This window comes from Schistocerca cancellata, chromosome 3, assembly GCF_023864275.1.
Source record: "Schistocerca cancellata isolate TAMUIC-IGC-003103 chromosome 3, iqSchCanc2.1, whole genome shotgun sequence".
NCBI classification, from domain to species: Eukaryota; Metazoa; Arthropoda; class Insecta; order Orthoptera; family Acrididae; genus Schistocerca; species Schistocerca cancellata.
The window spans coordinates 715,891,105-715,914,581 of record NC_064628.1 but is presented as its reverse complement, the minus strand read 5'-3'; the positions used below and the strand labels follow the sequence as shown (position 1 = coordinate 715,914,581).

The 23,477-nt window shown below is 39.9% G+C and overlaps 2 protein-coding genes across 7 annotated transcripts in view; one reads left to right on the top strand and one right to left on the bottom strand.

The window, feature by feature from the left end:
- LOC126175723 (bromodomain-containing protein 8) overlaps positions 1 to 21,229 on the bottom strand; it is a 272,574-nt gene extending 251,345 nt beyond the window's left edge. For 2 of the 4 annotated variants that reach the window (XM_049922659.1, XM_049922657.1), the window contains exons 1-3: positions 21,058 to 21,229; positions 20,875 to 20,986; positions 864 to 1,060 (exon numbers count right to left, since the gene is read on the bottom strand). In XM_049922659.1, the coding sequence (XP_049778616.1) occupies positions 864 to 1,060; positions 20,875 to 20,986; positions 21,058 to 21,076 (328 nt within the window). In that variant the 5' untranslated portion in view covers positions 21,077 to 21,229. Of the gene's footprint in view, positions 1 to 863; positions 1,061 to 19,499; positions 19,618 to 20,874; positions 20,987 to 21,057 lie in introns of those variants that run through there. The other 2 variants (XM_049922658.1, XM_049922660.1) reach the window with 2 other exon arrangements.
- A 333-nt stretch (positions 21,230 to 21,562) lies between these two features.
- Positions 21,563 to 23,477, top strand: part of LOC126175722 (nicotinamide/nicotinic acid mononucleotide adenylyltransferase 1) — a 126,988-nt gene continuing 125,073 nt past the window's right edge. The window contains exons 1-2 of one of the 3 annotated variants that reach the window (XM_049922654.1): positions 21,563 to 21,964; positions 22,044 to 22,264. In XM_049922654.1, the coding sequence (XP_049778611.1) occupies positions 21,889 to 21,964; positions 22,044 to 22,264 (297 nt within the window). In that variant the 5' untranslated portion in view covers positions 21,563 to 21,888. The remainder of the gene's footprint in view (positions 21,965 to 22,043; positions 22,265 to 23,477) is intronic. The other 2 variants (XM_049922656.1, XM_049922655.1) reach the window with 2 other exon arrangements.

Here is a 23,477-nt window from a genome sequence, read left to right as displayed (position 1 = left end):
GTAGTTTCTTGAATGTAAGATGTTTGTCATTCGACAAACTTTGTCATATACACCTGACAGTTACTGACAACCATAAATCAGTAACAAATTGAGAAGAATAACAGTTTGTGGGGCTCTTGCTTTAGGCAAAAGGGACCGTTCTGATGCCTCAACTAATTTTCTACTTAACCCGTATCTTACATTCTGTCTATACCACATGTCTTATCTAACCAAATTATCAATTATTCTACTTGAACAGTTCAACTTCTTAGCAATATGGAGATTAGGGAATCCCATTTCCTTGTATATGCTGATGATTTTTTGCTTTTTCATCTCAAGCTGTTTTCCACATGGCACTTTTACAACCATGGTTTATGTGCACTACACACAGCGCCACTAATGGTACCTGTTTCCTATCAGCAGTAGAGGCACATATGCACACATTAAACCACACAAAGCCAACTGCCTTTATATTGAATTCCACCCTCTACCACTTTAATCGTTCGTATCTTGTCATATACTGTATTACAGACATGAAATGTGATGCCATTTCACTGCATTTGTCAGTATACTGGACCTCATACTATTGTGTATACACTGTGCGCAACTATTCCTGGCAACACTCAATTTTCCTACAAATATCCATGCATTTATACTGATTTTTTTGCGTTGTATTCCTTGCACACATAAACCAAGCATGCTCAAATGTCACCAATGAATGTTCCAATTCCAAAGCATGACACATGAGTGGGCACAGCAGTTGATTTTTTGGTGAATGAAAGAGTGTAAAAACAGAGACATTGCATGAAATTGATTCACAAATCTTCTACTTGGCTAAAATGTACTACAGTGCTACAAAAATATTAATTTTCTATTTTTCTTACCATTAGTCAGTTTCCTCACAATACTCTCCCCAGGTGTTTCTATGTGGACTTCTCCTTTTTCACTGCGCTTTTTCCTTTTGGGTGTTTCGACATTCTCCAGCAACATTGAATACTGAACAGCACAGTTCTTCTGAGAGAACCAATCAGGAGGTCTGTTCGGCTCACCAAACATACGCAGTGAACGGCTAACAGACATCCTGAAGTTGCAAAAACACAATAGCATCATTACAGAGAAATGTGGTGTCGTCAAACATTCATTCAGTGAAAAAAATTTATGTCTGCAACATTTAATATTTCAATGATTAATGGAAAATCTCATATAAAGATGTGAAACAAATACTAACAAAGAGATAGAGGGGCTGACCAGTACTCACCTCAGCTCAGTACAGCCGATAGATACACAAAAAAACAGAACCGAAAATTTATGTTCCTAGCTTTCGGAATAAATGTTCCTTCATCAGGGAGGAGAGAGGGGAAAGAAAGGGAAGAAGGGAAAGTGGATTTAGTTACTCACAACCCAGGTTATGAAGCAACAGGGAAAGGAAAACAGGGATGTTAGCAAGGATGGAGGCATGGTTGTCAGAGGGAAGCCAAAGCTGACATTTAATATTTCTTATTTCCAAATCAACTGTTCAGGCTAACAAAAGTTTCAACTCTCAAAGACATGTGATTTCAAAGTTTACCAGATTCTTAAACATTAGTATAACACCGACATGCTTCTGCACACTACTTAAGCTCTAAAGTAAGGGAAGTGGTGAAATAACTGATCACCAAAACAGTTGTTCTGTGGTCTATTAACTTCTTCAACTTTTCTTCAAACAGCAAGTAATTTATAGGCACTGCATTGCACTGAACAGGTATTTGAATGTTATGCAGGGGCAGTTGAATTTAGTGAAACTAAACTTCTAATTGTTGTTGTTTACAGATCCCCTAACTTTGACTTCAGAGAGAGGGTTCTTGGTTCACTTTACAGGAAGTACCGAAAGTTAGTTATATGTAGTGACTTCAATATTAATTTTGTATGCAATTGTGCAAGAAAAAGGATGTTGGAAGATCTCCTAAACTAATATGATAAGATGCACACACACACACACACACACACACACACACACACTTTTTAACAACCAGTGTGCAGGTGATCAGTTGCATAGCCATACACAACATTTTTATTCATTCTTCATTATGAGATGGGCATACACACACACACACACTTTTTAACAACCAGTGTGCAGGTGATCAGTTGCATAGCCATACACAACATTTTTATTCATTCTTCATTATGAGATGGGCATTCTGTTAGAAAAAGGGTGAATGGCCTTAAAGACCATGATGCACAAATTTTAAGTATAAACTGTTTTTGTACTCCAGTAAATGACATATATAATAACAAACTAGGTAGAAAAGCTAATCCAATGGCAATAGAGAGTTTCTTAAACCTGGTTAAAGGAACAAGAGTGACAGGATGTTTATAGTGCTGATAACATAGACGACAAATATAATGCTTTCCTTAACATATTTATCATGCTCTCTGAAAGCTGCTTTCCATTAAAATGTTCTAAACAGGGTACTAGTAGTAAAGGCAGCCTGTGTGGCTGATTAGTGGGAAAGGATATCATGTAGAACAAAGTGGGAATTATATCAAAATGTTAGAAGTAGTCACAATCAAGCTACAGTAGCCCATTAGAAACAATACTGTAAGGTGCTTAAAAATGTTAATGGGAAGGCAAAGAGTACGTGGTATGCAAACAGAATAGTTCATTCACAGGGTAAAATTAAAACCATATGGTCAGTTTTAAAGAAAGTGTCTTGTCAGCAGCACAAGGTGGACAATATGAAATCAGTTAGTAGTAAAAATATTTATGTTACTGATCAATCAGATATATGTGCAGTATTTAACAGTCACTTTCTGAGCATTGGTGGTAAATTAAATAAAAATTTAGTTTCCTACAGGGAATCTTATAACTCACTCGGATAATGCCTTTCCAAGACTGATGTCTGAAATACTCCTTTGTGATACTGACAAGGGCAAGACTAAGTCAATAATTAAACCACTGAAACTCTGAAGACTGACCAACTTATGAATACGATGGAGTACCTACAAGAATTATAAAGTATTGTGCTGCACCTGTTAGCTCTGTACTTAGCCATATTTGTAAATTTTTCTTCAAGAATGGCCAGTTTCCTGAATCATTAAAGTACTCAGTAGTAAAGCCACTTTATAAAAAGGGAGAAATGTACAATGTAGACAATTTTAGACCTATTTCTATGTCATCAGTGTTTGATAAAGTTATTGAAAAGGCTACGTAAGTAAGGATAATTGATCATTTCATTTCACATAATTTGTTATCAAATGTACAGTTTGGCTTTAGAAGTGCTTTAACAACTGAAAATGCTATATTCTCTTTTCTGTGTGAGGTACTGGATGGATTAAACAAAAGGTTTTGAACGCTAGGCATCTTTTTTGATTGTGTTGATCACAAAATATTGCTCCAGGATTTGGACTATTATGGAATATGGGGAATAGCTCACAATTGGTTCAACTCTTATTTTAACACCAGGCAGCAAAAGATCATTAGGCAGCAAAAGATCATTATTCACAGTGTTGATAATGGCTGTGATGTGGGGTCTGAGTGGGGCACAGTCAGATAGTGGGTGCCCAGGGATCAGTGCTAGAGCCACTCCTGTTCCTTATTTATATAAAATGATATGCCCTCTAGTATTACAGGTAATTCTAAAATATTTCTGTTTGCCAATGACAGTAGCTTGGTAGTAAAGGATGTTGTGTGCAACATTGGCTCTGTTTCAAATAGTGCAGTTCACGACATACATTCATGATTTGCAGAAAATAAACTAACTCTAAATCACAGTAAGACTCCGGTTTTACTGTTTCTAACACACAATTCAACAAAACCATATGTTTTAATTCCACAGAATGGGCAAGTGATTAGTGAAACTGAGCAGTTTATACTTCTAGGTGTTCAGACAGGTAGTAAACAGCCGTGGAACACTCAATTTCAGGATCTTATTCAATGGCTTAATGTTGCCATTTTTGCTATTCGAAGGGTGTCTGAAGTGAGTGACAGTTCAACATGAAAAGTAGTCTACTTTGCTTGTTTTCATTCACTTATGTCATATGGTATTATATTTTGGGGGTAACTCTTCCCATTCTCAAAGGTTATTTTTGGCTCAGAAACAGGCAGTTCAGGCAATAAGTGGTGTAAGTTCGCAAACCTGTTCTTTACTGTCATTTCTTGTTAACAGTATCAGCTTATTCCCAAGAATTAGCACCTTTCACTCAGTTAATACTAGGCAGAAATTCAATCTGCATTTGGATCGCACTTCCATTACTCTTGTGCAGAAATGTGTGCAGTATACTGTGACAACCGTTTTCAGTAAGCTACCACAAGAATTCAAAAATCTTAGCAGTAATCCACGAGCTTTCAAACAGAAACTGAACAGTTTCCTCATGTGTCACTCATTTTACTCAGTTGAGGAGTTACCCGAAAAATTAAGCTGGTTCCTAGGTTATATTGTTGATTGCATTTACATAAGCTTATGGCTTGTCTTTTTTTGGATTCATAAACCTTTTATTGTACCTGTTATTCCTTTATGTTGTAATTTCATGTACTGACACATTCCATGACCATGGAGATTTGCTCCTCAATTTGGTCCTACAGAACTAGACATGTACAATAACAAGTCATCAAGATTCAAAGCAGCACAAATAGCATTTTAGAGAAATATTAATATCATCACTATAACCACAATCGTCCAGAACAGCTTCCGGCCATGTAGAAACAGCTGCTGGGTAAGAATAAAGTAAATGATGAAAAATTAAAAGTAAACTGGTCCACTATTCCACCAAATTTACTTATTATTTTATTACCAGTTTCCCCTGAAAGTGGCACACTTTCAGTATGAAGTTTGTTAAAACTTCTAATTCCTCTACAAATTTGCAAACATTTAGATATTACTTGCTCTATCGTCTGGTCTCCTTTGCTCTTGAGGAGGAGATTCAACAATCATTAACTGAAAGTTCCAACAACAATATTCAAAGTATACTTCTTTTTGCATGTGCAGTCTGGTATTATTTTTTATTATTCTGTTTGCCAATGTGAGATATCTCACTTGTAGTACATAAATAGATTTTAATTGTAATATAATGAATCACAGATTGAAGAAACTGTATATGAAGAAGTCTGGTAAAATAATTCCAGAACATTTCTGATGAACCTGCTAGTCTTCTTTACAGTTGTGTAGTTGGAGCTATCAGTAGAATATAACAAATGAAATTATTCGCATTTTGTGGGCTACTCTCAACTCTACCAAGCACGCATTCACACACACTTGCACTTAGAGTTAAAGAAAAAAATAAATAGAAATAAAAGTAAATGGAAGATTCGATAATCTCTAAATCAGATTAGGAACAATAAAAGTAGTGGTGTATGCAAATGCCACAGCAATGTAAGCAGGATTGAAGGGCAATCTTAATTGAAAGCTACAAAAGTAAGGTTGTAAGCAGAGACAATAAAAAACACACAAACACACAAATTTCAAGCTTTCGCAACCCAAGGTTGCTTCATCAGGAAAGAGGGGGGAAAAAAAGGACAGGTATAAACTTGAGCACTCTTGGTGGAGTGGGGAGGATTTCATGAAGGATGGATCTCATTTCAGGGCAGGATTTGAGGAAGTCGTATCCCTGCTGGAGAGCTACATTCAGAGTCTGATCCAGTCCTGGAAATTATTCTGTCACAAGTGGGGCACTTTTGGGGTTTTTCTGTGGGAGGTTCTGGGTTTGAGGGGATGAGGAAGTGGCTCTAGCTATTTGCTTCTGTACCAGGTCGGGAGGGTAGTTGCGGGATGCGAAAGCTGTTTTCAGTTTATTGGTGTAATGGTTTAGGGATTCAGGACTGGAGCAGATTCGTTTGCCACGAAGACCTAAGCTGTAGGGAAGGGACCATTTGATATGGAATGGGTGGCAGCTGTCATAATGGAGGTACTGTTGCTTGTTAGTGGGTTTGATGTGGACGGATGTGTGAAGCTGGCCATTGAACAGATGGAGGTCAACGCCGAGGAGAGTGGCATGGGATTTGGAGTAGGACCAGGTGAATCTGATGGAACCAAAGGAGTTGAGGCAGGAGAGGAAATTCTGGAGTTGTTCTTCACTGTGAGTCCAGATCATGAAGATGACATCAATAAATCTGTACCAAACTTTGGGTTGGCAGGCTTGGGTAACCAAGAAGGCTTCCTCTAAGCGACCCACAAATAGGTTGGCGTACGAGGGGGCCATCCTGGTACCCATGGCTGTTCCCTTTAATTGTTGCTATGTCTGGCCTTCAAAAGTGAAGAAGTTGTGGGTTAGGGTGAAGCTGGCTAAGGTAATGAGAAAAGAGGTTTTAGGTAGGGTGGCGTGAAAGGAAGTGCTCCATCGCAGCAAGGCCCTGGACGTGCAGAATATTTGTGTATAAGGAAGTGGCATCGATGGTTACAAGGATGGTTTCCGGGGGTAACAGATTGGGTAAAGATTCCAGGCATTCAAGAAAGTGGTTGGTGTCTTTGATGAAGGATGGGAGACTGCATGTAATGGGTTGAAGGTGTTGATCTACGTAGGCAGAGATACGTTCTGTGTGGTCTTGGTAACCAGCTAGAATGGGGTGGCCGGGATGTTTGGGTTCAAAAATGGTTCAAATGGCTCTGAGCACTATGGGACTCAACTGCTGTGGTCATAAGTCCCCTAGAACTTAGAACTACTTAAACCTAACTAACCTAAGGACAGCACACAACACCCAGCCATCACGAGGCAGAGAAAATCCCTGACCCCGCCGGGAATCGAACCCGGGAACCCGGGCGTGGGAAGCGAGAACGCTACCGCACGACCACGAGATGCGGGCGGGGATGTTTGGGTTTGTGAATTTTAGGAAGTAGGTAGAAGGTAGGGGTGTGAGGTGTCAGTGGGGTCAGGAGGTTGATGGAGTCAGGTGAAAGGTTTTGTAGGGGGCCTAAGGTTCTGAGGATTCCTTGAAGCTCCGCCTGGACATCAGGAATGGGATTACCTTGGCAAACTTTGTATGTAGTGTTGTCTGAAAGCTGACACAGTCCCTCAGCCACATACTCCTGATGATCAAGTACCATGGTTGTGGAACCCTTGTCAGCCGGAAGAATGATGATGGATCGGTCAGCCTTCAGATCACGGATAGCCTGGGCTTCAGGTGTGGTGATGCTGGGAGTAGGATTAAGGTTTTTTAAGACAGATTGAGAGGTAAGGCTGCAAGTGAGAAATTCCTGGAAGGTTTGGAGAGGGTGATTTTGAGGAAGAGGAGGTGGGTCCGGCTGTGATGGAGGACGGAACTGTTCCAGGCAGGGTTCAATTTGGGTAGTGTCTTGGGGAGTTGGATCATTAGGAGTAGGATTAGGATTATTTTTCTTCGTGGCAAAGTGATATTTCCAGCAGAGACTATGAGTGTAGGACAATAAATCTTTGACGAGGGCTGTTTGGTTGAATCTGGGAGTAGGGCTGAAGGTGAGGCCTTTGGATAGGACAGAGGTTTCGGATAGGGAGAGAGGTTTGGAGGAAAGGTTGACTACTGAATTGTGGTGTTGTGGTTCCAGATTGTGTTGATTAGAATTTTGAGGTTTTGGGGAGAGTGGAGCTGGAAGTGGGAAATTGAGTAGATGGGAGAGACTGGGTCTGTGTGCAATGAGAGGAGGTTGAGGTTTGTTGTAAAGGTTGTGGAGGGTGAGTGAGTTGCCTTTCCGGAGGTGGGAAACCAGGAGATTGGATAGTTTTTTGAGGTGGAGGGTGGCATGCTGTTCTAATTTGCAGTTGACCTGTAGGAGGATGTTCTGAACTGCTGGAGTGGATGTGGGAGAGGAAAGTCGAGGACTTTGATTAGGGATAAACAGGGGTGTTCATTGGCTGAGTTGATGCGTAGGTGAAGGATTAGGTGGGTGAGGGCTATGGATTGTTCAGTTTGGAACTGGTATAGGGACTCATGGAAAGAAGGGTTACAGCCAGAGATGAGAACTTTAAGTGTGAGGCCTTTGGGGGTAATGCCAAATGTCAGACAATCCTGAGTTAATAAAATATGACAGCTGCCACCCGTTCCATATCAAACGGTCGCTTCCCTACAGCTTGGGTCTTTGTGGCAAACGAATCTGCGCCACTCCTGAATCCCTGAACCATTACACCAATAAATTGAAAACAGTTTTCGCATCCCGCAACTACCCTCCCGACCTGGTACAGAAGCAAAAAGCTAGAGCCACTTCCTCATCCCCTCAAACCCAGAACCTCCCACAGAAAAACCCCAATAGTGCCCCACTTGTGACAGGATACTTTCCAGGACTGGATCAGACTCTGAATGTAGCTCTCCAGCACGGATACGACTTCCTCAAATCCTGTCCTGAAATGAGATCCATCCTTCATGAAATCCTCCCCACTCCACCAAGAGTGTCTTTCCGCCGTCCACCTAACGTTCGTAACCTCTTGGTTCATCCCTATGAAATCCCCAAACCACCTTCCCTACCCTCTGGCTCCTACCCTTGTAACCGCCCCGGTGTAAGACCTGTCCCATGCACCCTCCCAACACCACCTACTCCAGTCCGGTAACCCGGAAGGTGTACACGATCAAAGGCAGAGCCACGTGTGAAAGCACCCACATGATTTACCAACTGACATGCCTACACTGTGAAGCCTTCTATGTGGGAATGACCAGCAACAAACTGTCCATTCGCATGAACGGACACAGGCAGACAGTGTTTGTTGGTAATGAGGATCACCCTGTGGCTAAACATGCCTTGGTGCACGGCCAGCACATCTTGGCACAGTGTTACACCGTCCAGGTTATCTGGACACTTCCCACTGACACCAACCTATCAGAACTCCGGAGATGGGAACTTGCCCTTCCATATATTCTCTCTTCCCATTACCCACCAGGCCTCAACCTCCACTAAATTCAAGTTGCCGCCGCATGTACCTCACCTGTCATTCAACAACATCTTTGCCTCTGTACTTCCACCTCGACTGACATCTCTGCCCAACCTCTTTGCATTTACACGTGTGTGTGTGTGTGTGTGTGTGTGTGTGTGTGTGTGAGAGAGAGAGAGAGAGAGAGAGAGAGAGAGAGAGATCCCCCCTAAGGTAAGTCTTTCCGCTCCCGGGATTGGAATGACTCCTTACCCTCTCCCTTAAAACCCACATCCTTTCGTCTTTCCCTCTCCTTCCCTCTTTCCTGATGAAGCAACCTTGGGTTGTGAAAGCTTGAAATGTGTGTGTGTGTGTGTGTGTGTGTGTGTGTGTGTGTGTGTGTGTGTGTAAATGAAATTTTAAAAAATAGGAAAACTAGTGAAACTAATCTGTGACAAAGTATCTCCAAACTACAATCTAGGCGACAAACATCTCAAAATCTATATCATTCAGTTGTGGTCAAAATTAAATATTTTTGTTTCAAAGATAAAATAATAAAGGTAAATTTAGTAACCCTGTTGGATGGGCAGATGTATGATACAAATGTATTGATATCTGTAACATCACATCTGGCAAGTGTGACAATGGCAGAATGACAACCACTATTGCAAGCCAGTCATGTGAGCCCTCACAGTGAATAAAAGGTCATTTATTGATCACCTTTACCTCAGTTTTGGTTTTACCAATTGTTGCTACAAGTGGAGTCCACAGCTCCAATTGTATATCGTGTGTATGGTGCAACGGATCCTGAACTTGCTGTTTCAACCACACCTTGCCAGTATAGAAATTTACTTATGAAATATGTCTTAACCAGCTGGAAACATCATCTTCTCTGTAGCAATTCAGAGAGTAATGTGTTATTTGCTTATTTATGTTGATATATGTTCTCAGCATATTCCAATGATAAAATGTACGCAGGTGTTCATCTGAGTAGTGGCATCATCTTGCTGCCACATTTCAATGGGTTTCATACCAGTTATTTTCAGGCGAATTGAAATGTTGCAACAAGATAACGCCACCACTCGGCTGATCAACTGAAAAGATTTTATCATTAATAAATGTTGCACACAAAGTTACAAATTTGAATACCAGCAATCCAGTGGAAAGTTACATAATCTAAAACTTTGAGGACTATTAAGCATACAGGATTACATTGGTGGCTAAAGGGCACATATGACTTGTCAAAAATCTGTATAATCACAGTGCTCCTGTACTGTAAAGGAAAGCAATCCTTTTTTCACTTGCATCATCAAGGCAAGAAATTCCAATCTAAAGAAAAATAATTCAGAATTTGTATTTAAAAATACCTTCAGAATATGGACTTGCTGGTTCAGAAGTTAAGTCACATTAATCTAAAACCACAAAAGAACTGATTTCTTTGTTTATAAATGACACTGTTAAAAAAATTATCTGCAGGATTCTGGAAAGATATGCTGATATTTCCTTTCGTACTGAGACTCTGCGGATGATTATCTTTGTAGTCATGAAATGAAACTGAAAAACCACAATTTTGTGGCAGTGACAATACATAAAGTGAATAACGGAGAAAAGAAGTAGAGGTGATGCTTAAAATACCCCAGTATCTCTGTCCAGGGCCAAGCAACCATTTAGGCAATATTCTTTAGGCACTGCTCTCAAATCTACATCTACATGATGAAGGGAAACTGGCATATTTCATATTTCTAGATTTCTGAAAAACATCTGACATGGCACACCACTGCAGGCTGTTAGCAAAGGACTGAGCATAGGGGAACACATTCCCAGAAAGTGAATGGCTCAAATGCTCCCTAAGTAGTAGAATACAGAATACCGTCCTCAACAGTGTGTGTTCATCACCGTCTAAGATACCATCAGAATTGCCCCAGGGAAGTGTGATATGACCACTCTTGTTGTCTATGTAAAAAAAAGTGATCTGACAAATAGGGTGACCAGCAATCTTTGAATGTTTGCTATAGTATACGCACTGAGTGACAGGTGAAGGACACAAGATGACTTTGACAGAATTTGTGTTTGGTGTGCTCTAAGTACAGAAAAATGTAAATTATAGCAAAAAAAAAAAAAAAAAAAAAAAAAAAAAAAAAAAAAAAAAAAAAAAAAAAAAAAAAAAAAAAAAACACCTGTTATGTTTTAATACAATAATCCTGCAATTTTCAAATGCATATTAGCAGTAAGCTGCCTGACACTGTCATATCGATTAAATCTCCACAGTTGACTACTGTAAGAAGATTCCCGACAGTTATAGTGCACTGGACACAACAGCTTTGCTTGCCCGCAGCAGCTACGTATGTTAGAGCTGCCGGGGCTCTGTAGACAGGTGTTGTTTTCTTACTTGCAGCTATTTGCTGTTCGTAGTTTAAAGCTGACAATAGTGCTGCCAGCTGTTTGGGATCAATTTACACCAACTCAGCTAATAAGGAAGACCAGTGGTCAACTTCAGTTTATTGAGAAGCGTAGCTCATCGATGAAGGAGACCACATATACAACACCATGTGGCTCATTCTTGAGTATTGCTCAAGTAAAGGGATCCCCACCATGTCGGATCAAAGGAATACACTGAATCAATTCGGAACGGAGCTGCCAGATTAATTAACATTATATTTGATCAGAATGTGAGTATTAGGAGATGATTTGTGAACTCAAGTGGGTATCACTAGAGGGAAAAATGGCGTTCTTTTCGTGACGCATCAGTTTGAACATTTATAGAGGACCAGCATTTGCAGATCACTGCAGAACAATTGTACTGCCACCAAACATATGTTTGGCAACAAGATGAGAAAAATTAGTGTTGGACAGAGGCATACAGACAGTCATTTCTCCCCTCAGTCCATTTGTGAGTAGACCTGGAAAGGGAATGACTAGTAGAGGGACAGGGTACCCTCTGCCACTCATGATATGACGGTAAGCTCTACTAGTCATATATAAGTGTTCAGTAGAGGTTTGTTAGCTAAATCTTCTTACATCATTCTGACTTCTTTTATTTTATAGCAAGGATCATTTCTCCAAATGAAGCTGAAAGTCAACAAAATATTTTGGCATTCGGAGCAGAAACTTTGAGACCGAAATTTCTTGAAAAATATCTTGCCTCAACAAAAGATGCCTCTAATTTAATGACTGCCAGCCAAAGTTCCTTCCTTATTTCATGATAATATGAAATGAGGTGCTCTCCTTTAAACTACCTGTGCTGGAAACCCGTCACTCAAAAGAACCTCATCACAATGTTGAGTATGTTTGCAATAGAAGCTACAGTTCTTCCATTACAAGGAATTTTCATACTGGGTTCACTTTTAACCCTTTTAATTGCCTGATGGGTCCAAAATGGTGGATCACTTATTAGTCCCTTGGCATATATGTCAAGATGGGCTGTTAGTCATCTCACACAGAAGACGTACTTTCAAGTGCTCCATTATTTTCACTACTTTTAGTGAGATAAACTGGCATGACAGTGTTCATCTTTGCCATGATAGGGTAGAAGGCAACAAGAAATACACAATCCATGAATTTCACAGTTTTACTGATGTACTTACAAGCTGACTTCTGGCTTCTACTTTTTTGTAAAAGTGAGATTACTTGTGTCAGGTACAGTTAGTTTGAAAGATCTAGATCCCAACATTTTAAATACAATTTTAAGAGCTATTCATGTTTCATATCCATTGTCTTTCTCTGATTGTACAAAAACTTGTGTGTGCCATGATGTATCATGTATTTTCAAACTCTGAATACTGCAAAAAAAATAATTAGTACTTGCTATATCATTAGTTGCAATCTACATTCATGTTTCATATCATTTTTGGCTACAGTACCCTCATTCTCTCTATTTTCACAGTATATCTACACTAATACAGTTGTGTTTCAGAAAATTTTGAAAGTTTATGATTGTCGTGCATAACATATTTTGCAGGGTATGAGCTACAGCTGCACATTCTACAAATTTCAGCAGCAATATTTGTTTGGTAAATTATCATTCCCTAAGCCAAAATGTGGTTACTTATGCAATCAGTGCAATATTTCCATTTTTTTTCCCACTCCATGAGTAATCTGTTCTATGGAAACATTCGGAAATTTAGATCATGACGTTACAAAGTTGCTGCTGTTGTGTATATACAGTGTACTCTGTACATATAATAACTGTCATATGGTGTTACAATTACTTTTATCTATTGCTAGCAGCATATATTGTCTCCCTTTTCTCATAAACTTCTGCTATTTTCAAGTTCGCTGGTGAGTGCAACACTGACAATATAAATGTTAAGAGACTCAAAAGTTGCTGATATCATCAATTCCTTCCCTTCCCTTCCCTTCCCTTCCCCCATCCTCCACTGTCAATTTACATAATATGTATCCCAGCTGCAGATTCTGCATGGTGTCTGCTCTTTTGAACATGTCTGAAAGAACAGACACCATGCATTCATACAGTTCTAAGTAGTTTGAGGCAATCTGTAAATCTTATAACTGGTTTTTCTTTTGTTGTAACAAAAATCACTTTGTTGGGTGTTAATGATTTAAGTTCTTACAGGGGACGTTCAATCCTTAAAGTGTAACAGATCTCCATATTAAAAAGGAAAGCAGCAAACTTGTTGTAAAGTTATTTGTTTACTGTTCCGAAAAACATTGCACCAGCCACAATGTAGCCCAACTGTGAATGCCAGTCTAAAACTCAATGTGGGTAAGCCGCTGCTCACAAGTAGTTGAAAATCAATCCACCTACTGTCATGTTTGGGAGATACTGTGAATGAGTGTATTCAGAGAGCTACTGAGACACCCATGCCAGAGATCTCTGAGGTTTCACAAGTACTATCATCTCCTGCAGATATTGACTCATTTCCATTAAGTACATGATCTAGCACTATTTATCGGTGTGACTGTGAGTGGTGCATTAGTGGCAGGTCTAAAAATTTTATACAGGTGTGGCAGGGGCCAGGAAGTGCACTTTTAAGTGCTGTCTCTCACAGAAACTGAGCCAGTGTGATACACTTCACTTATTAAGACATCTGCTACATGTCCTGCCAGAGGGAAGCAAGTGCAAAAGGACATGGATCTGTTAATTGTCTGCAGTTCAAACACATGGCAGATAATGGTCTCCCTTACAGAAATGTCAGCAAGGACTAGGCAGGATCACTTTGTGAAATCAGGGTGTATGCTTGGAGATCTCATTTAACATGCTGAGGAGGCTGTTCCAACAGTCACTTAGGAAATAGGATGCAACAAACTGCAGAGGGTGTCAAAGTTTTAACAAATTATGTCTGACTGCAAGGCTCCAAGATAATACTTGGACCATTCAAACGACTTGCACCCAAGGTCAACAAGCCCACTATTATTCTTGAAATACCATCAAAGGTCTCAATTGCTTCGCTGTCCCCAGTGCTGATCATTGCCCCTTTTATGAGTCAAGTGGAAGATTTCTAAGGTTCTGCCACACATAGGCCTCGACTTCCTATGCTTGTGTCATATGATTGCAAACTGTATAGCCCCCAAAATGGGCAGGATTGCACTGCATATCAGAGGCTGCTACCCAGGCATCAGACTCTGTGTAGGGTGCACAAAAGAAGTGCTTTTTAAAATTTCTTTCATTTTTATTTTAGACTGGGCAACTCTACATTAAGTCAAGATAATGACAGCTTTAGAAGACCCCAAAGTATTAGTCAACAATCACCCAAAGAAAGGACTTCCAGAGATGACACACTTAAAATGCAGATGAACAATTGCCAAAACCTTCACAACAAAATCCTTGAAATTTGAACAACTCCTAAAAAGCAGTGGAGATCACATAACATTAGGTTCAATAAGCTGGCTAAAACCCAAATTGATAGCAGCAAGATTTTTGAGTTAATATAAGTGCATACACAAAAATAGGCTAATGGGAAATGAAGATGGCGTATTTGTCAAAGTCAACAAGAAGCTCAAAACCACACACAGAAACAGAAGCTGCATGCGAGACCATATTGGCGAGGCTCAGTATCATGAGTGGCCAGAAACTTCTTATTGGATTTTTCTGTAGACTGAAAGACCAACCTTCCGACATAACTGAGAAGTTGAGAGAAAACCTCAGCTTGCTAGTACATGTTCCCCAGTAATACTGTCGCCGATTTGTTTGAGACATAGGAGTGTATCATCAAAAAGCTGAATACCTAATTTGGCAGACATGAAGATAGATACCAACTATCCTATGAAAGCCCACAAACAAGGTTTCAAGAAGCAGTATTAAGAGATGAATCTATGAATATAATACACCCACCTACCTATAGCACCCATGTGGACCCTAGGAAGAAAATTAGATTGATTACACAAGTATAGAACGGAAAGAAATTGTAACATCTGGTACAATGGGAAGTACCTCCACATTCACTTCCAGTGGTTTGCAGAGTGTAGGCGTAGATGTGGAGGCTTAATTTTGGAACCTTCGGCATCTAACAGTTTCCCCTCCAATGTTTTCAAGTTGGTTTTCTCAATGTAAGCACTTTCTTAGCACACAGCCTTTCTTTTCTATGAAAGGAGGGTGTGGATTTTGATGGAGATGTACTGCTTTCATTTCATGGTAGCTACTGGACATTTGTTTATTCACCTGGCATTATCTTCGGCTTTCAGAAAGAGTGGTAGCCAAAGAAAGTGATGTCAATCAGTGGGAAGGACCATGGTTCCCTGGACTCATGTAGATGATCCCCATTTTCTGCAAGTTGCTTTGTCTCTACAGCTGATTTACATCTACTTACAGAGGCCCCTATTATTCACTGTAGGACTAATCTTCAATGATATCAGTATTCAATAGCATTTAAATACACACTTCCTGCCCTAGTATGATCAACAGTAGATCTACATGACTAATCATCAGTGTCACGCACCACTTATAAACTCCACCCACCCCACTGGTCTCTTCACAATCTTAAGAATGTTAGGGTATCTTTGGTTGTAGGACACTAACCATCAGCTTTGGGCCATGATGTAGTTGCACTGTGCTGCAATGTGTTTTGTGACTTCATCAAGCTGCAGAGAGAGAGAGAGAGAGAGAGAGAGAGAGAGAGAGAGAGAGAGAGAGAGAGAGGAGAGAGACTGGAAGTGAAATGCAATTGTAGAGACGCAGTGTATGAAATAGTGGCATGCTCGAGCAGTTTAATTATGCGATGGCGATGGATTTGTGAGAAGTGGTATTGTGTCATTTGGAGTGCTACAGTCATCATGATGTGGAGTGTATGAAATTGTGCCATGGCACAACTGAATATGTTGTCCAAAATGTTGTCATATGAAACAGAATATACTATAAAATTTAAACTGTACTCTTAGGTGCCTGCATAATCACTGAGTAAGGGGATCAATATTTTTAATTAAATCATTGGAGAAGGTAGGTGGATTAATGTTTATTAATATATCAAACATGCAACTATTATTAATAAAACATTGATTCACCTTCCCTCTTCTATGGTATAATTAAAAACATTGATCCACCTACCTTCTCCTATAATTTCATAAAAAAAAACTGATCAACTTTCACCATTTATTGAAAACTATTTTCTCACTGGTACTGCTTTCCTGTCCTATCCAACTCATCAGTCATGATGTTCACTTCCAATCATTAACCACTGACACAGTTACCAACTGTAACATGCAACACAAAAAGCCACTGACGGCTTAATTACACTTTTATTTTAAGGTTGAGCTATATAGGTGAACTGGAGATTGGGATACCAGCTTTTGTAGTAGTTGTGGTAGGAGGGGGGGCTGGTGTTATTGGTATCTGGTTTAGGGTTGAGCTATACAGGTAAACTGGAGACTGGGATAACAGCTTTTGTAGTTGCGGGGTGAGGGGGGCAGAGGGGATACTGGTATAGGGTTGAGCTATACAGGTTAATTGGAGACTGGGATATCATGATCTTGCAGTGTATTCTGTATGGTTTTGTCAGGTTTTATTTTTGGGAAATTTCAAGTGGTGCTTTTTATTTTTCAGTCTTGCATCTTGAACCATGGTGGTGTTTTCATTACTGACTTTTTAGTTTCTCCCTGCCCAAAAGCCTTTTTTCCTGCAGTTGTCCTGCTAATTTCATTGGGTTTAGCCAGTGCACTTGTTTGTGTAGTATTAATTTCTTCTGGTGTTATGATTGATGTTTTGGTCGCCATGTCAGATACACACAAAATAGGGGTTTACAGCACGGTGGTGACGTCACTGGTCATAGCATATGGGTGGTATCCCAGTTTCCAGTAATTCTGAATATTAAACACTTATTACCAGTTCATTTATGCAGTGACTTATGCTCAGTTACCAGTTTTCATCCCTACAGATATGATAATTATTTGAAAATATTTAAAAAAATTAAGTTCTTAATTTAATAGGAAGATAATTTTGCCATTACTTAAATTCTAAGCATACAATCATGGACCAATTGGCATCCACTCTCACGTAAAGAAAAATATGTGCAAATAACTTGCATGTAAAACTTAAATTAGTCAATAAAACCATTAATAGTGAATGTATAAACAACACTGTTAAAAATGAGTAGTGCACCAGAAGGTGGCCAGGAAGATATAAAGGAGGTACAAAATAGAAATCATTTGTAGGTGCTTAGTTACAACTAGATTTACATACCCAGCAATTAAGACAGGAACTGGGAGGTGAGAAAAATGTTTATAATGGATTTAACATTGAATGTTGTCACAATGGACTGACACCAACTCTTCTGCTAAATCAGTGGCTGTCCTCTTGTCAATAAAGTCTCTTTTTGCCACAAGAACTGAATACTGCTATACTTTGATATGGAATTCAGGTGTCAGGTGCAGTGTCCAATCTAAGTCTAGAATCAACAATCCACTCTAAGGTGTGTGACAGAGCAGGAGACAGAAGCTTCCAATTCCACCCACCTGCTTTGACCTACGACCTCGCCAATATGGTGGAAACGACCATTCTCCACATCTCCAATATGACGCCTATCACATCATTACATAAACATGAAAACAAACACGAAAATACATTTACAAACAACAAACATATCTTCCTCAAAAATTTTATGTAATCAAACTAATGGGACCAGCATGGTAAATTGGTAGTTTTTGGGTAGGGGCAAACCACACAAAACGAGGACAGAAAAACAACACAAAAATCCCACATTCCACTACACTCACAATATCCACAGGAATTGGTCACTTCCCTTCACCTGCATAGCTCATCTGTAATTGTCGATAACACCAAATAAAAACCAAAAACTCCAAAAATTATAATCAGACCGCAACTATTGATACCACAAAACCAACACTGATTGAACAAAAATTAGAATCGGACACTTCCCTTGACCGATATAGGTCAACTACGACTGACGATACCAAAACATATAGAGCTTAGACGACACATTGGAATCTGACACCTCCTTTGACCTATATAGGTCAATAACAGCTCATAATACTAAAACTCATCTACAACTACAAAAATTGGATCGAATACTTCACTTAAGTTACATAAATGAACCACAGGTGATGACACCAAAACATCAAACACCAACACCTGCGATAAATAACACCACAACAACACATGAAAAACTCCATAAAACATCAAAACTTGTGGCCAATAGAAAAAAAAAAAAACTACTACTGCTTACCATGAAAAAATTCCGACACTACATACTATGTCAGCTACCCCAACCACACACAGCCCCCCCCCCCCCCCAAAAAAAAAAAACCCTCAACCCAACCACAACCTACCAATCCCACCCCCCAAACACTTCACCCTCCCCCCCCCCCCCCAAAAACAAAAGTCTGCCATCAAATAAAAAAACCACAAAACAAAAGAACTCAATCACTCACTACAACTCAAAAAGAACTGCAACAGAACAGTTTCTCCACAACATAATCACAAAATACCCCCCACCCACTCAACCCACAGTTTTGTAATCTTTGAACTCTAAACTATGATTAACAACTAAATGATCGTAACCCCTCTTCCCCAATCCGCTATATGAAGAAAAAGCTTCTGACACTACCGTACTCCCCTCCTCATTCTTCAATTAACCTCACCTATTCCCTCTTCATACACCCCTTGAAAATCCTGAAAACACAATCTGCATAACCCGCCCCCCTCCCCCAAAATAACAGCCCCCCACACCCATAAACAAACCGGCGACCTACCCCTCCCATATTTTCTCTTCCCAAACTGTGATTCATCTATCTCAACCATCATCCCTGGCCCACTCAACTTACCCCTACACTTCACATATTCTGAACACACTTCCCTACAAAAAAGAAAACCAATCTAAAACCATCCTCTCACTCATGCCAGTCTTAGGCATGCAAAAACTGATGGAAGATATATATAAAAAATAATAAGTCATCAAAACAACCGAGACTTCTCGAACCGGGTACCACGACTAATAGAGAGTCAAAGGTCATCCCTTCGGCACCGCCACATGTAACAGTTCCTGGTCCAAGATGCCGGAACTCTCACCAACCACGTATTCTCTCTACAGACACTGCTCTTTACTATTTCAGCCAGCAGTCCAAACATCAGCAAAAATTTTATGAGGGACATCATGTATTCCCCATCTCAGCACCCAACCTCGAACTGTTAAATTTCACTGTCATATCCATACCTAACAAAAGAAGCCACAAAATAAATTAAACGCATTAGTGCACAACAAACAGCAAAGCAATAACACCAATCAACACCGCAATCACATAAAAAAAATTAATTGATAACTCACTGAAACCAAATTCAGTTCTTCAATCAGAGGCAATCCAAATTACTTCACAGTGTGACCAACAATGATCAAATGAACCCAATACACCACATAACACTCGGACCATACACACGCTCACCACCAGACACCACCAACTGCAACAAGACGACATCTACAAACACAACCAACTCATAAACTTAACTCCACACCGTCATGACGTCACACCCCATGGGTCAAAGCACACTGGTGGGATCGTACACCTCGATTGACCACTGTCACTCCCCCCCCCCCCCCCACCAACTCCTGTTTCACACACGAATGGTACACGCGAATAACGATTGTTGGCAAGGCACTGTACAAGTTCAAATCTCTCCAATCTTACCTCTATGGCTGGTTTCTGAAAAGTTATAGTTGTTTAATTTGATGAACAGAGTCAGTCACTTTGCCCAAGAACTACACAAAAATATTGAAATATGCTTCCTGTTTGTTGTCCTGCTATAGTATAGAGTTGTCCATCAATCTAGATTTAGGTTTTCTACAGTTTCCTTACATCACTTAAGGTAACACACAGAAGATTACTTTGAAAACAGAGTCAATTTTTCACCCTAACTTGGTATAAGTTTGTGCTCCATTGCCACCATCCTTATTGTCAACAGATCAGTAAGCACAGACAATCTTTTCTAATTTGTGAAAATTGATAGGCCTATGCCTATTAAATAAGCATGCAGATGTAATAAAAATTAGTGGTTCTCACAAGCAGTAAATAACATACGATCAAAATCACGGTAAGGAAGCAAACATGGACTGAATGCAATCTGTAAATGGTGACATTAGATACAGGCTTATAACTGAAATCGAAATTAAACATGCCAAACAGATCACTAATGAATTACAATGGTGCAAATTTCTCATTAGCATCAAGAGAAATAAGCAGTCTGAAACAGAAAATAGTTTTATGGCTGAATGTGAAGTCTATGAACGGCATATCTATGCTGAAACACAAAGCAATACAGATAAGAGTAGTATCCTCTACTACATTAACGCACTTGGAGGTAGTTCCAAACAAAAAATGTCCCACATTCCTTAGCAACATGACGAAAAAAAGTACTTTAGTGACAGATAATTTATGCAAACTGTTCAACTGAAACTGAGGATTTTTCTAGACACGTTTTTGTTTGTACTATACTCTGTCAAGGAAATATCAAGGCTCAACCTAAGCAGGCTCAAAAAGTAAAATGAACGGGCAGACTGCATAAAACTAGTATCATGATACATCTGCTTTACAGCTGCAGTGCATGCCACAAGAAATTCGTGTTGATACACCGTCTAGGGGTCGAGCTTTCATCCGTGCATTGCTTGAAAAAAAAAAAAAAAATTTTTTTTTGGAAGATTCACTGACCAGTTTTGGTCTCCACTGCGAAATACTGCTGATGCCAAACATAATCGTTCTCTTGTTGACCATCGGTCCATGGACAGTTTCTTAACATTTCCTCCTGAAACAAAAATGTTTTCTATCAAGTGCAAGTGCCGGGATATAAATAAAGTTCATATTAACATGCACAAAAACTTAAAATGTATTTACTCTCCACTGCAGACGTCATAATGAACAATGTTACCCTCGACGTAAAGATCTACACGACAGACAAGTGATACACAAGAAACTAATCATTCGTCGCATCACTTTCCCACCACCATCACCCAACAAATTCGTTTACCAAACACAAGCATAGAGCATAATACATATACAACCAACTGCGCCTTCACAGATATTATTAAGTTTCGGAACGATTGTCAAGTGTTCCACAGTTCAATGCGTAGATATTGGGAAACAAATGCAGCATGCATGCAAACATTCGAAATGTTGAACTGGATTTTCCAGGGGTGTGAAATAAAACGTTATATCTTTTAAAATAATCATTCTTAGCTAGATGCAAATGATGAAACTGGATTTCTTTCACATTCCTTTCCCATCCTCGATATTTTTCCATTTCATACAGCACACGGGGGTGGCACTCCTTGTTCGACGGATTGGCGAAGAAATCCGATGACAACTGAATACTGAAGTGCGTAATACGCAGTCACTTAAAATACAAGCCAATGAAAACATAGCGCGGCTATCAACATTCGTACAAAAGAAATGATGCAACGTTCTTGAGTGATTACATAGAGAATCTGTATGCTTAATAATTTTTTTGCTGTGACAGGAACTATGTTTGACCTAAACGAAGAGCGAACAACTTAACGCGTTTCTGCATTCATCTGTCTGTCAATATCAGTTATCTTGCCCACGGAAGGACATCAGAGTATATGATCTCTGGGGTAATAGTCAGCTCTCAGCTGATGTTTCACCCGGTACTTCGGGGTATAACAATTTTTCCATTCTTGTGGTGTTGTTGAATGTTTCGAACTGGAAATGACGCAAACGAAAGTGTTGCTCGTCGCTTGTGGGGCATACAATCCTCCCACACATATGCACCTCCGAATGTTTGGTAAGATTGTATCTGTCGAATATTTATTTCTTCTTGTTTAATGTGCAGAAGATTTGCATTAATGAAACTACTGTTTCAGAAATTGCTCGGGACCACCTACAACGTCTGGGCTATAAAGTCATAGGTGGAGTAGTTTCACCCGTCCATGACGCATACGAGAAAAAGGATTTACTGTCTTCAACTCATCGTTGTGCAATGTTACAACTTGCTTTGAAGAATTCGGACTGGATTAAATTGTCGACATGGGAGTGTCAACAAGATACATGGTCCCGAACGCGATTTGTTCTGCAGCACCATCAGGTAAATACGTTAGCCCTGTAACGTGACAAACTTTTCGATGATAATGATAGTGCTGTGGCATTTAGACGGATTCATTAGTCGTGCTACATTTGCTTATCATATCATGGAGTGCAGGTAAAATATAATCAGAGTCAAGCTCGGTTCATGCAGTAGCAAATGAGCAATCAAAAATAAAATAAAAATGTTTGCTAACCAATTGCAATCAATTCGTAAAATCATCGTAAGGCACTTGCTAACCATGCATTTGTAACCAACTAAATCTTAATGAACAAAGCAGGACTGTCACTTCATACTGGGCTGCAGACAGTGTAAAGCCATTGCAGTTGTGTACTGCTGAGAACTTGGTCTGCCTAATTAAATCCTCGCTTGTCATAGTGATGTCACTATCCACTTGCAAGGTAACTGAAACTATGTCTACATCTGTTTGTGTGGACATAAGCTTCCACCGTCTAATTGACTGTCGGCAATGATTGGTGCAAAGTCTCGACCAAGACTGAGTGTTGTGGAGATGACATGATTGCCACCAGCGGCTCAGCATCAAGAAAATTACACAAGTCTTATTCCGTTCTGGCTACATTGATGGTGTTTCTTCTGGGTGCAGTTGCAACAGTGGAGCTGGACTCTGATCGGCCTCAATGGCATCAGTTCTTGGGCAGGTAAGAAATACAGTGAAATATGTTCCACCTCCTTTGAGATACTTCTGGGACTAGCACCAATTTCCGGCTCCTTCCTTTGGAGGTGTCAGCCAGGCTGGAGCCCATAGTGGTACTGTGCATCAGTAAAACTAGAGGCAGGTCTTGAGGTCTGAACAGATTGATGGGAGGTGGGAATGGGTTGTCTAATTGCACTTGTTATGTTTGGGATTGCAGCTGAAGTTGATCATGATGCTGAACCATGTGCTCTTGCCTGGGCACAAAATCACAGCTGACACTACCTGAGGTCAGTAACCACACACCTACATTCTGCTCAGGTGAATGGCCAAATGAACATTTTCAGATGTAAGATAGGTGTGTACAATATAGTGTGATTGAGTCTGTGGGCATGGAAGCTACTATATCAGGTGCAGCAGTTCCAGGAGGGAGTTGCCCTTGCACCCATGGAATGGATTGTCAGTCTACAGTCATTGGGTGGAAAAGTATGCAGTGAGAGAACTTTTCAAGGCCTTGACAGTTGCATACCATGCAACACTTCTGTCTTGAAAGTTCTGACCAAC